Here is a 15,136-nt window from a genome sequence, read left to right as displayed (position 1 = left end):
ACACTCCCTTGCTGTCTGCTGCTGACAAGCTTCCTGTATGAGACATGCAGACTGAGGGTTTCAATTTAACAACACAGAAATGGGTCATGGGGTTATCTCTTTTCAACATGCAGGCAAGTCCTAGAAGTCCTTTTCCCTTGTCTCCTCACAACCATATAATACAAAAAGAGCATCTGATTTTCTAACGGAGTTTGTACGCTCCACATACATACGGAGAGAGCACGAACTACATCCAGGGAGGCTTCACTTACAGAAAGGTCTAGAGCCTGAAAAGTTGGAAAAACAATTTCTTCATTCATATGAAAACAGGACACTACCTTAGGAAGGTAACCCTCCCTTGCACGAAGAACAGCTTTATCCTGGTAAAAATCCAAAATGGGGAGCGACAAGAGAGCACTGCCAAATCAGAGACTCTGCGAGCAGAAGAAATAACAAGAAGAAAAAGGGTCTATTCTGTTAACCACTTCAAATCCGCAGAGTCCAAAGCAGGGCCGGATTATAAGTCGTCCTGGGGCCCCCACACACTGTTCCACATAATCTTAATGAACTTTTTTTTTTCTTCACTAAGCAGCCTTCAGCAAGGACTCCGGGGTCAGTTCCCGCTGGGCTGGTGCCTTTAGTGGATGGCGGCTGCTCAGCCCTTCAATCACTGACCCCCCCCTCCGTGGACTTCCGCTGCTGCGATCGGACCTTTAAGCTCCGATCGGGCAGCTTGTACAGAAAAAAAAATGGCCGACGGGGGAGCTGCCGCAGCAGCTCCTTCCGTAAGCCTTTTCAGAGCCTGGAGCCATCAGTGCCACTGATGGCTCCGCCTCCAGCATCCACCGACTTCACAGCCAGCCAGCAGATGCAGAGCACAGCAAGGCTGCCAGCGTCCACCGGTGAGCTCTGTGAGCCCCCTCTCCCCCGCTACCTCATACATTATGATATATATCATATATATATATATCATATATATATATATATATATATATATATATATATATGTATGTAACGTATTATATACACACAATATATTATATATATATATATATATATATATATATATATACACACACACATACATACAGTCAGGTCCATAAATATTGGGACATTGACAGAATTTTCATATTTTGGCCTCTATTCACCACCACAATGGCTTTGAAATGAAACAAACAAGATGTGATTTAACTGCAGACTTTCAGATTTAATTTGAGGGTAATTACATCCAAATCAGGTGAACGGTGTAGGAATTACAACGGTTTCTATATGTGCCTCCCACTTTTTAAGGGGCCAAAAGTAACGGGACAAACTAAACAATCCTAAATCTAACTTTCACTTTTTAATACTTTGTTGCAAATCCTTTGCAGGCAATTACAGCCTGAAGTCTGGAACGCATAGACATCACCAGAGGCTGGGTTTCATCCCTGGTGATGCTCTGCCAGGCCTCTACTGCAAATGTCTTCAGTTCCTGCTTGTTCTTGGGCATTCTCCCTTCAGTTTTGTCTTCATCAAGTGAAATGCATGCTCAATCGGATTCAGGTCAGGGGATTGACTTGGCCATTGCATAACATTCCACTTTTTAGCCTTAAAAAACTCTTTGGTTGCTTTTGCAGTATGCTTCGGGTCATTGTCCATCTGCACTGTGAAGCGCCGTCCAATGAGTTCTGAAGCATTTGACTGAATATGCGCATATAATATTGCCCAAAACACTTCAGAATTCATTCTGCTGCTTTTGTCAGCAGTCACATCATCAATAAATACAAGGGAACCAGTTCCATTGGCAGCCATACATGCCCACGCCATGACACTACCACCACCATGCTTCACTGATGAGGTGGTATGTTTTGGATCATGAGCAGTTCCTTTCCTTCTCCATACTCTTCTCTTCCTATCACTCTGGTACAAGTTGATCTTTGTCTCATCTGTCCATAGGATGTTGTTCCAGAACTGTAATGGCTTTTTTAGATGTTGTTTGGCAAACTCTAATCTGGTCTTCCTGTTTTTGTGGCTCACCAATGGTTGGCATCTTGTGGTGAACCCTCTATATTCACTCTTGTGAAGTCTTCTCTTGATTGTTGACTTTGACACATATACATCTACCTCCTGGAGAGTGTTCTTGTTTAGGCCAACTGTTGTGAAGGGGTTTTTCTTCACCAGGGAAATAATTCTTTTGTCATCCACCACAGTTGTTTACCGTGGTCTTCCAGGTCTTTTGGTGTTGCTGAGCTCTCCGATGCCTTCTTTCTTTTTAAGAATGTTCCAAACAGTTGATTTGGCCACACCTAATGTTTTTGCTATCTCTCTGATCGGTTTGTTTTGATTTTTCAGCCTAATGATGGCTTGCTTCACTGATAGTGACATCTCTTTGGATCTCATATTGATAGTTGACAGCAACTGATTCCAAATGCAAATGTCACACCTAGAATCAACTCTAGACCTTTTACCTGCTTAATTGATAATGAAATAACGAGGGAATAGCCCACACCTGTCCATGAAATAGCTTTTGAGTTGATAGTCCTATTACTTTTGGCCCCTTACAACAGTTTCAATATGTGCCTCACACTTTTTAATTCCTACACCGTTCACCATTTGGATGTAATTACCCTCAAATTAAATCTGAAAGTCTGCAGTTAAAGCACATCTTGTTTGTTTCATTTCAAAACCATTGTGGTAGTGAATAGAGGCCAAAATATGAAAACTCTGTCAATGTCCCAATATTTATGGACCTGAATGTATGTGTGTATATATATATATATATATATATATATATATACACACACACACCAATTGGCGGCACTCATTGTCTTCATAGAAAAGATATCCTTGATAACAGACGGAAACATGGAATGTCGCAAATAAAATATAACTTTTCTACGAAGACGCTGAGTGCCGCCAGTTGGTATTGCTCCTATGAGGGCACCAGTGCATGAGACATCTCATCAGGAGCGAGTGCCAGGAATTTGGAAGATTGCTGTAATAAATTATATATATATATATACACACACACACACACACTCAACTTCTATTGATAGGGGCCCCCAGAGACCTTAATCCGGCCCTGGTCCAAAGGTTCAAATGGGGAAGTTTGTAGTCCCTTAAGAATTAAAGACAAAACCCACGGTTCTAACGGTGGAACAAAAGGAGGCTGAATTTGCAAAACTTCTTGGAAAAAAATCTGGTAGTAAAGCAATCTTCTTCTGAAACCAGACTGACCGTACACTCTCAAAGTGGCCAGGAGTGGACCTTTGTCTAACCCTGCCTGAAGAAAAGCCAGTACCCTGGAAATCCTGAATATTTTAGGATCATATTTTCTATGGGAATACCATTGACCAAAAGAATACCAAACTCTGTAATAGATGCGGGGAGAGGAAGGCTTATGTGCCCTAGTCATCGTTTGAATTACAGAACTAGAAAAACCTTTTGCTCTTAAGATGGAAGATTCAATGTAACGATACTCGCACGGATGTGTTAGACCTCTAGAGCCAGGGAGAGGATCTTCTGCCAATAACAGCCACCCGCTGTTCCCTTAGTGCTTTATTTACACACCGGTACTTAGGTGGCCGCCTGGATTTACGCCTCCAGCAGTAGAGACTTACACAACCAATGAGAGACTGCAGGACTACTGAGGAGTGGCAGTGCTTCCTGTACTGGTACTAGCTGGAGTGAGGCTGCAAATGATGAGTACAGGGACTGTCGTGACTGATAGGATACTCTAGCAGCGGCAGATGATAGGTCTCAGGAATGTCTAGGGACAATGGTGCAGCTGGGTAGTCAGGCAAGAAGCGAGAGGACAACCTAAGCAGGCAGCACAGCAGGAATGACCAGGACTCGATTACCGTCGATTACAGGATGTCAAGACAAGACTAGACAAGAATAGACTACGACAAGAGTGACAGAAAAGCAAAACAAGGACTGGACAGACAAGATACATACAAGAACTAGACAGACAAAACACAAGCTAAGACTAGACAGACAATGAAAAATGAAGTGGCAGGACCAGTGGCTGAAGCAACAAGTTCAAGGTGCGGCCTTGCGGGCCGTGGTGCAGCTATAGTGCTGATGTTGCGGCGAAGGTGCCAATGTTGCGGCAATAGCCGTAATAAACAGCCTAGGGATTGGAAATGGCTTTGAGAGCCAATGGTGCGGAAACTGTGCCAATGTTGTGGCGATGGTGCGGCGCTGGCTGGAGCAGCTAGTAAGCCGTATGATGAATGTTGGCAGCACGGGGGCTGCTAGATGCGACTGGGAAGCCGTATGGAGACTGGTGGTAGCACAGATGCTACTTAGTGTGGCTATGACAGCCGAGACGCAGCTTGAGAGCAGAGATGAGATGCAGGCTGAAGTGTGTCTGGAGCAATATGGCAGACAGATGAACTCTGGCACGACAGGAACACAGGCTGGAAGCAGACTGACACAGCTAGGCTGGACTCTGGAATGAAAGTCCACAGGCAGCAGCAGGGTATATTCCACAGACTAATCCTGAACAGGCAGACAGGTGCAGGATACTGGAAGAATAACTAAATAAGTAATATAGCATACAGGAACTGTGAAACAAGGTAAGACCGGCAAAGGATTCAGACTTCTGAGCATAAACACTCTCCGGATTTCAGGCAATATAACCGGCAGTGAAGTGAAAGTCTGGCTGAAACTTAAAGGAAGCAGGATCCAATCAGAACCAATTCCTGGAGAGAGCACTACCTAATCAAAGGCATGTGTGCACCTGAGCTCTGCAGAGAGAGCTAGTTAATTAGTGAACACATGAAACAACACACAGACAGGCCATGAATGGACACAGACAAGACAGGATTTCCAGCTACTTGCAAAAAGTCAGAAAAAACACAGGACATGATGCAGTATCCCAGTAACACTAAGACTGGGGAACTACCACCAAGATGATTTGCTAACCGCAAATCCTAACATTCAAGAGCCACGCCGTCAAAGCCAGACGGGGTAAGTCTGGATGTCGGCAAGGACCCTGCGTTAGCAGATCCTGCCATACAGGAAAGGGTATGGACTATCTATGGACAGATTCCTGCTTGAATTTTCTGAGAACTCCTGGGAGTAGAGAAATCAGAGGAAAGAGATACACCTACTTGAAATCCCATCTTACTGCCAGTGCATCCACGAAGGCTGCTGATGGGTCTCTGGACCTGGACTCATACCTGGAAACCGTGTGGTTGTGGTGTGACGCCATGAGATCTTTCTCTGGTAGACCCCATTTGTTTACCAGGGAGCTGAAACACGATTTCTTCCAATTGATTATCCAGCCATGCCTTTGTAGGCAGGTTATGGTCATTTGAAGATGGTTTTGTAACATAACCAGAATCTGTGCCAATATCAGAAGGTCGTCCAGATATGGCAGAATTCTGACTCCCTGACGCCTGAGATAGGCTGTCATGACTGCCATTATTTTGGTAAATACCCGGGGAGCCGTAGATAGGCCAAAGGGTAGAGCCTGAAATTGGTAAAGTTGCTAAAGGACAGCGAACGGTAAGAATTGTTGGTGGGATGGTAGAATAGGAACATGCAGATATGCATCCTGAATGTCCAGAGAAACCATGTAATCCCCCGGCTCCATTGCCAAAATAATTGACCGGAGAGCTTCCATACAAAACCTGTTGAGGGTTTTTAGATTTAGTATAGTTCGAGAAGCCCATTCGGTTTCTGAACCAGAAATAGATTGGAATAATAACCACTTCCCTGTGGACACAGGAACTGGGATTATTACCCCCGCCTGCAGCAGGGAGTGCATGGCTTCCTGATGGAAGATTTGTACAAAAAAACTTCTGGTGGGGATGTCTCCTGAAAGTGAGGGTATACTCCTGAGAGACCTAGGTAACTGTAGTTGTCCGATACCAATAATCCGCAAACTGAAGAAGTCTGTATCCCACTCTGGGATCCCCCAGGAGGAGGCCCGCTCAATCAGGCCAAGGGCTTGTTGTCTGGTTTATTAGCTGGACGTCTCGCTGGGCCAGACCTCTTAGTTTGTCGCTTAGACTTGCGGAAACTAGTTGGCCTAGAGGAAGACTCTTCCTTTGCCGGTCCCTGAGGACGGAAGGACTGAAAAGAAACCTGCCTAGATCTAGTCTTTGACGTAGATGGCAGACCTGCAGATTTTGAAGCGGCCAGTTTAGTAATTATATAATCCAACTCTGCTCCAAAAAATATCTTTCCATAGAAAGGTATGACTTCCAGTGCCCTCTTTGATCCTGTATCAGCTTTCCAAGATCTTAACCAAAGAGCCCTGCGTGCCACTATTGATGCTGCTGATGCCCTAGAAGCTAAAATTCCAGCATCCACAGCAGCCCCTCCCAGATAGGACGCTGCTTCCCGTATGTGAGGGATATTCATCATCTGTTCTCTGGTAGCATTTGGTAGTGAATCCTCCAATGCCCTTATCCATTCTTCAACAGCTTTGGCTACCCAGGCTCCAGCCATAGCTGGACGAGTAACCGCTCCAGATAACGAAAATATTGCTTTAAGACAGGCTTCAACCTTTTTATCTGTGGAATCCTTCAGCGAAGACGCTGATGGAATAGGCAATGTAGCATTTCTGATTAAAAGTGTTCATTGAGCATCCACAGTAGGAGGTACTTCCCATTTAGTACATACAGAAGGTGGGAACGGATACAATGATGTTATTTTTTTATTCACATAAAACAGTTTATCAGGGTTACCCCATGCCTCCTCGATGAGCTCTGTAAGCTGTTCAGATACAGGGAACTCACTTTCCAGTGGTGATTAAACATTGGAGCCTTCTTACTATGACCCAGTTCATCATCCTGAATATGTAGGACTGATTTAACCACCCTCACCAAAGAAGGAACATCCACTGTTAATGGACGAACCTCCTTCAAGAGCTATATCCTGGAGAGGAACCCTGTGCATCATCTGATTCCCCTGATGATGTGTGAATCCATATGTTGGGCAGACTGATAAAAAGATAACAGACCGGTAGTGACCTAAGCGCAAGTTATCAACAACAGATGGTGCCATACTCTGACTAGAATGGCCATAAACATCCTTCCATGAAGGATGCATAGGAGGTGCAAACATAGGCCCTCATTCAGAGCCGTATGCTCTGAGCAGAGCACACGCTCTGAATGAGGGCCGGCCTCCATGAAAATGGAGCATCCTTCTGGACGCTCGTATAGCTGTGGGTCACCACCCACAGGCTATACGAGCGTGCATTTTGATGGCCGCGATGGTCGAGACCATCGCGACCATCGAAATTGCGAGCCGGAGCCTGCGGTTGAGGTTTTCAACCGCAAGCTCCGGAGTGATTTTGGCTCTATCAGAGCCAAAATCACTCCCACTGACATCACTAGCGATGTCAGTGGGCCGGCTTCTGACGGGAGGCGTTCCCGTGGGAACGCCCCCGTCAGGGAGGCACGCCTACCAAAGGGGGCGTGCTGTCAATCAACATCGACAGCACGCCCCCTTTGATCAGACACAACGAGCGAAGGACTTTCCTTCGCTCGTCGCGTCTGGCGCATACGCACGACGGAGCTCCCTCCGTCGTGCGCATGCTCAGTCCATAACATCGACCCACTTGCGAGCGGACAGCCGCTCGCGAGTGGGTCTGAATCAGGCCCATAGTACACTGTGGACACCCCATCAAAGGTCGATCCACAACCTTCAGCATAACCTGGGACAAAGAGGAAACCCAATAGGGTTCTTGTGCAGTGACAGGTAAACTGGATTGGTGAGGGGACGCTATATAAACCAGGGTTCGCAAAATATGCGCTATAGCGCGTTTTTACGCGCTACAGCAACCTGGGGACCCAGTTTTAAAAACTGATCGGGTCCCGCAGGACGCGCTGTGTGTGCTGCAGCCGTCTCACCTGCCAATCCCTTCATGTCTGGCGTCCCCTCCGGCCAATCCCTGCATGGCGGCGTCCCCTCCGACCAATCCCTGCATGGCGGCGTCCCCTCCGGCCAATCTCCGCGCGGCGTCCCCTCCGGCCAATCTCCGCGCGGCGTCCCCTCCGGCCAATCTCCGTGCGGTAGACACCACGCCATATCGCTGCACCGCGCGGCGTCCCCTCCAGCCAATCACCGCGCGGCGTCCCCTCCAGCCAATCACCGCGCGACGTCCCCTCCAGCCAATCACCGCGCGACGTCCCCTCCAGCCAATCACCGCTCGGCAGACACCACTCCACATCGCTGCACGGTTACATAGGATCTAGCATCAACCGTCGCTGCACCCAGCCAGACATTGTGGATAAGAAGATACTGCACAAGAGCCGCTACTTAAGGTACCATTCCTACATAGGGGCAGTAGGAGGGTGCATTCGGAGGACTGATAACTGTATCAATTGTACCCCATGTGCTGTCTATCCTTACCCCCTCCCTACCCTCAGTTCTGCCCCAGCTGCAATGCTAACCCCTCCCTAATCCAAGTAATGCCCCAGTATTACCTTCCCCTAACCCCTCCTTGCCCCCTAGTACTGCCCTAGTTATCTACCCTTACCCCACCCTAACCCCAGTATTGCCTGCCCCCTGACCTCTTCCTTGTCCCCAGTACTGCCCTAGCTGCTAACAACTTTCCCCCCTCTACCTCCCATACTGCCCAAGCTGCTATCTACACTTGCCCCCTCTCTAGCCCCCAGTGCTGTCCCAGCTGCTATCCTGACCCGACACTTCCCCTAACCCCCTTTGCCCCCCCCAGGTACTGTCCTAGCTGCCATCTACCTTTGCCTCCTCCCTACACCCAGTACTGCCTGTCCCTAACCTTCTCCTTGCCCCACAGCAATGTCTCAACAACTGTGTGCATTTACCCCTCCCTGCCCCAGCCCTGCCTGCCCTCTAGCTGCAGCTCTACCCCAACTTCTCCCTGCCTTTACCCCCAGCTTTACCCCAACCCCCTCTACCCTAACTGCTACATACCCCCCCCAGCGCTGTTCCAACTCCTGCCTGTCCTCAACCCCAATAATATGTGACGGGACCCAGAAAAAGTGGTGAAGGACTCCAATTTTTTAAAGTGAGGGGTCCCCGGGACCCACAATTTTTTTCGCTCGGCGCGAACACTGGACAACACACAAACCATCCTTTAAGTCCTGAGAGGACAATTAAGCCGTACATGACTTACATGGAACCAGCACAGGCTGCTCCCCCTCATGTTTCCCTTTATCTTTAGACAGTCAATAAAGGCAATAATTGCAATGTTATGTGACAGCCTTCACAAAATCTTAATTGAATGTTAAATACACAAAGAAACCTCCACCCAAAAAGGATCGAGAGAAAACAGTGACCGTTATAATTGACAGATTTAGAAATAAAAGAAAAGTGTCAGTCAGCAGCTAGCAAACAGTCACATACAATGCATATGTAATATAATTATAATTAGCTCTAACTCAACTATAGCAACGCAAAGGAATGGTAGGACATAGAGCACCCTATACCTTAACCAAGGGAAAGGTATATAGGGAGACTGACCCAGACCCCCCTGAGACCACAGCTACAGGGTGCACTGAGCATGGACCGTGAGCATCTCATACACGTGGAGGGTAGGCAGAGCAACCCAGACGCGCAAAACCATCTGTTGGGGCTGCATTTGGGTCGGAGCTGCCGGGGGAAAACCTACCTCCCCTAGGCTGCGATAACTAGCCGGGTACACTGGCCTCGTGGCAGCAGAAGCGTCTGCTGCTGATCCCCGGTGTCAGGCGATAACGCCGCGGCTGGTGTATTGAGAACGCGGACAATCCCAGGCCCTGACAGCAGCGGCTTCTGGTGCGTCTGACACCAAAAGCAAGGAGTGCCGCGCGAGATTCCTCGTAAGCGAGGAATCGCCTTACCTGGCATCTCCGAACATCCGGTGCAGTCCAGGTCGCAGCATTGCTGCTAGCTAAGCTCAGCCACAACCCACCAAAATCACCAGCACAATTAATGATGTTGCGGCCCGGCGGAGTTAGATGGAGTCGCATTATCTGCGCCATAATACAGACGCTGAGTACTGCTGACTCAAACATAATAAAATAAAATAAAACAAAATAAAAGCCAGAGCAGTCCCCTGTTACAAAGGTGCGTCTTGATCCTGCCCACCAAACAAATGACAGAAGCCCTATGGCTAGGGGTGGCGTATATATGGGGAAGGGCCCACGGCATTCTGGGAGCAGAAGCTGTAACTGTTTGGTGCCTGGTCTTCCAACCATAATATCCCCATGGTATCCCTGTGGATCCCTATAGACCCAAAAGAAGAAATTCCCTGGTATTTAACAAAATACCCCTACATCATCATAAATGGGCTTTATCTTCGAGCTTAAGAGTTTTAAATGTCATATTCGTCCTTGCCATGCTGAAATCAATTAGAAGTAACTATTTTCACATCGGAAATATTTTCACCGTTGCAGTGTGAACAAATCCTAAACAATGTAGATATTAGGTTCAGTTCATTTTGTACACGTCCCATTTACTATTTATTGACAGCTCTATAGTGAGGACATATCATTCAGTGCTTTGTAAAAAACACATTTAATCATTCACATCAGTCCACGTTCACTTCTAACAAAGCAAGATCTAATTTGGTGAACACAATTATGAAATCCTATTCTGTGAGAACAAAGTAGAATTAGACATATATGGTATTACAGTGTTATATACCACCCCACAGAAGACAGAAATAGCTTCTCTTCCTTACAAATGTAAAAAGTCTTTAACAAGCTCAGATCCTACATGGAAGAAGTTGATAGTACTTAGTGCCAACATGGCAATTCCTTGTATAAAAAAAATAAATATATGACCTCAAGGGCCACACTGGAACTGTCATCTGGACCTGCAAGAGATCAAGGCGGAGATGTATCAAGCAGTGTAAAGAGTGTAGAGGTGGACCAAAGGAGAAGAGGTCCTTGAAAGATGACATTTGCCTCATTCTGAGATCCAAACTTGGAAGGAGCAGGATGATCCAAGACAAAAACGAACTGCTTATCTCTAATAAGTGCTACCTCAAAGCTGTTTGGTTGCTATGGACAACTTCTCCCTTCTTTACACTGCTTGACATATCTCCTCCCAAGCGAAATCCCCCTTGTCATGGCATCCTAAGAGCAAGCCAGCAATGCAAAAGGTAGAAATAGAAGTGTACAGGAGGTCATTGGGGCAGCAGACAATATAACATAGACCATACCAACACTCTTGGATCTTGGAAGAGACCAATTTGAAAGCCAGCAACATGGTCTGATTGAAAGTCACTGTCAGGTTCATAAATGCAATTATACATAAACCTCATATGGAGGTTTGGTATAGAAGGTCCAAACTTGGAAATAGCCATCCCTGAAACCAAACAAGTCATCAGTTTGTTGCACTGTGATTGGCAAGGTCAGTCTGGAAGTCATCTACATTGAAAAAAAGCCAACAAAGGAATTTCATCCTCACAGGTGCAGAAAAAGCACTAGCACTATTGGCTTTTTTTTTTTGCAGTCCTGAACCTTCTAGTGCAGGGATATTCAACATGCTGCCCTACAGCCGCTTTGGAACTACATATTCCAGCATGCCCGGTCACAGTCTTGCTATTAGGGCATGCTAAAACTGTGGCAGGCCATGCTGGGCTGTTTAGTTCCACAGCAGCTGGAGCGTCGCATGTTTCATCCCCCTGCTCTAGTGAATCCATGCCTGATGACAATTGGCCTAGGGGTGGTTGAAATCATGGTGAGGGCCGGTAAAGTCTAAAGCCATTTGGAGCCCCACGTCAGTTTTCGTTTGATTACGAGGTAACCAGCACTAAGCTTTTTAATTAGAGATGTGTCCTCATACAATGTCGCTCTGGCATCGTCAGGTCCAGAGTGGATATGCAGCACAGCAGCTTGTGGCTCAAAATTTGTGTCCTACACGCACTAATAAAACTACTGGAAGTGACAAAACTGTATTGCCAATGTACGCAGATCAATGTACTTCGGGACATTTGTGCATCTGTGTACGATCGAGTCTGAGATAGCCGCAGCTTTCCTCGTGCCAAGTTCCATCGTTCCGCTTAATCTACAACTTTGCGTGTAAAACCAATACTAGAGTGGTTAAATGCGCAACGTAGCAGCTTTTCACTGATTCTGCAATATGAAAAAATTCTCAATGTATGGAGTCTACTTTAAGATCGTTGAATTGCACAGGCAATTGTTCAATTTGTCAAATCTTCTGAAAAAATCTCTAGTGTATGGCCAATTTTTAGCTTGTCCTGGTCCAAGGAGTGAATTATATATGCCCTCTAAAATTATTCTTTACAATTTTACCAACAAAACCAAAGATCAGATTTCACACTATAAAAAGTGGTTATTATAATAATAATAATAATAATAATAATAAAATAAAAAAAAAACCAGTAAATCTTGTTTTACAAAAAGTCCTAAATACTCAAATGATTGCTTAGGGCAATAAGTCCTATCTCATCAGAGAAATTATTTAACAAGCGGGATGTAAATCACAGTAACACTGCTTTGCCATGTGAAGCATAACAATTGGTCAAAAGCAGAGGAAGAGGAAACTAGACTGTAAATGCAAATTTATTACAAAAAAAAAAAAAAAAAAATGTTTTTCAGAGAGTACCTTCAAATATTAAGTACCACTATGATAGACGCATATGTACAGGGGACCATAGCAGATATTTGCTATGATCCCCCTTTTTCAATCGCAAAAGCAGATGGGAGTTGGACTTTGTAGCTTATAGGCTACACATTACATAATTTACAGGTAACAAGCATTCGACACACGAGTTGCCTGATGACTGCGACGAAGCTGTATCATGGTCATGTCCCAAACCCAGAAGTAAAGTGATTATGCATGTGATCATCTTACTTCTTACTGGTTGCCTGGACAGCACTGGCGTTCCTTCCCGCAAAGACACCCGGTGTGAGGAGGGTTGTAGTGCGCACACTTAGCAGAAATAGAGGGGCGTGGCCTCACTGACAGGGGGCATGGCCTCACAGACCAAACCCCCTTTTTAGTCACTCCGGGGGACCCGGAGGTGCAATTGCCCCTGGGGACCACTCTGTGTGCAGTGCCAGCTCCCTCACTGTGTCAGAAGCAGAGTGCTGCACCTAATGCTACAGTGCAGCACCCGGCTCTTGTCACTGAGGAAAAGTCGGCACTTTGGTGTCACTCCTCAGCATCCATTCTATGTCCTTTTACGCTAGGTCAGGCCAACATAATCCGCTTCTTGGCAGCTTTCCGAAAATAATAACCCCTGTAATGTTGTACAAAACATACATCATACAAACACAGAATCTTTGCAAAATAAGGTAACATTTATGACAATTACCTCCACTTTCCCCAGTTGTCATTAAGAGAGGAGGCAGAACCTCATCATCTGGAATAAGACTCCGTTCTCGGCTCACACATTTGTCAATCCCACACAGCATTTTGTAGTCGGCCGCAGAGGACACTTTGAATGCACTAGGTGTTTCTTCAGCTGAAGCTGCCTGCACACTTAACACTTCTAGAGAAGTATCCAACTTTTCTGCTGTCTCAGATTGCTTTGCGTTATCTTGATAATGCCCAGCAGCCTGCAGAAGGAAATTCAATGTTTACTAATGAGAAACTGTGATTGCTTGCAGATCAAAAGCCAACTAGGCTTTGTTGTACACCCAAATATTGTGTCTCGGTTATGCAAATGGGGATGGGGGAATAAATAAGAACTTAACAGTTTACATTACTACCACACTGCATGTACTTATCTTAGCCAACTGAGAATACATCCCCCCCCCCTCTTCCCAAAAAAAAAACCCCACACTATGGCAGAGATGAATATCAAAAATATACATTTGAAAAAGCAAAAAAAAATCAAAAGCGATTATAAGTAAATCACATGTAGAAAAAAAAAAACACACACACAAATTATATTTATATTATCACAGTCTCTCACCATGGCAGTATCTGGTGCTATTGGAGTAGCTGGGCTGGAGTCTTGTGAAACTTTCCTGCCGACTGCAGCAAGTTTACTTGTGTCAGCAACTTCTCCATTGGGTAATAAGCCATCAGCAAACCACACTCTCTTTTGTTCTTTCGGATTAATTCCTTAAATATTAAAAAGATTAAAATTTGATCATGAGAACTCAATTTTGCATAGAAAGTTTGCAATACATTGCCACAAAGTAACAGGAAATAATGGTAAGGTATAATTACTAACAAATGCAACATACACAAGTATAATCTATCAAAGTCGATGCTTCACCGTTATCCAAGGCTACAGCTTTCATCTGGCAGCAAGTAGACAGATAGCCAATATGGCAGTCCAGCAGAAGTACGCAACTAATGCTCCGCTCCCTGGATTCAGAGTGTTGCGTTTTCCGCACTCTATACTTCATTCCAGTGTTCCCCAAGTGGATGTTAGAGAAAGGAGTATGCTATAGACTTCTATTACTTCACATCCATGTATATCAAGGTAAAATGTACCAAAGCATTTTTTGCCTCAAATGTTGAACCATACCACTTTTGTAAGCAAACAAATAAAGTTAATCTACAGACATCGGATTTTAATGGATCCAACCAAAACGGTTTAGCGAATTCTTCATTAATGTGGAGGTATAGTTTTTCTACCACTATTTTCATGATAATAGATTATAATACAGGACTGGGGTAAACATTCGCCATATTCAGTATGCACGCCAAGTCACAGTCCAGTGAAGTTTGTGTAACGGCTTTTATTTACCAGGTGGCAAAACTCAATTCTAAAAAAAACTCTGGGTTACTAACCGTAGAATCAATTCCTCTGAGTCCATCTGGGAATCACTGACGCTGGGATATGAGGGAGGGGCCGAGGAGTAGGCACTAAAAATAATTGACTGACTGAAACTGCCCCTCCCTTATATACCCTCCCATTTCTCTAGCTCTCCAGTTATCTGACTAGCAAAGCCAAAAGGTGAAAGATTAAGAGATGAACATAAGAACCCATCACACACATCAGGGAGGGAACTCAGAGGAATTGAATCTACGGTGAGTAACCCAGAATCTTGTTTCCTTTTTAGTCTAATCTGGGAAGCACTGACGCTGAGACTTCCCCAAGCAAGCCTTAAGAGGTAGGGGGATTATGCACATGCAATGCTGTACGCAAAACTTTGCGATCAAAACTCACATCTTTAGCAACAAATTTGTGGAACCGATAAAATTTGGTATATGTGTGCACTGAGGACCAGGTGGCCGCCCTGCACAACTGCTCAATCGAGGCACCCTA

The 15,136-nt window shown here is 45.4% G+C and overlaps 1 protein-coding gene across 2 annotated transcripts in view; it reads right to left on the bottom strand.

Moving 5' to 3' along the window:
• The window catches only part of ZFYVE16 (zinc finger FYVE-type containing 16), a 117,148-nt gene that overhangs the window by 35,546 nt on the left and 66,466 nt on the right, over nucleotides 1-15,136 (bottom strand). For both annotated transcript variants that reach the window (XM_088443781.1, XM_088443782.1), the window contains 2 exons: nucleotides 13,829-13,980; nucleotides 13,226-13,469 (listed from right to left, as the gene is read on the bottom strand). In XM_088443781.1, the coding sequence (XP_088299907.1) occupies nucleotides 13,226-13,469; nucleotides 13,829-13,980 (396 nt within the window). The remainder of the gene's footprint in view (nucleotides 1-13,225; nucleotides 13,470-13,828; nucleotides 13,981-15,136) is intronic.

Source organism: Taudactylus pleione, unplaced genomic scaffold (genome assembly GCF_031769625.1).
Source record: "Taudactylus pleione unplaced genomic scaffold, aTauple2 ptg000333l, whole genome shotgun sequence".
NCBI lineage: Eukaryota > Metazoa > Chordata > Amphibia > Anura > Myobatrachidae > Taudactylus > Taudactylus pleione.
The sequence above is the reverse complement of the archived record's forward strand: the minus strand, read 5'-3'. Positions and strand labels throughout refer to the sequence as shown.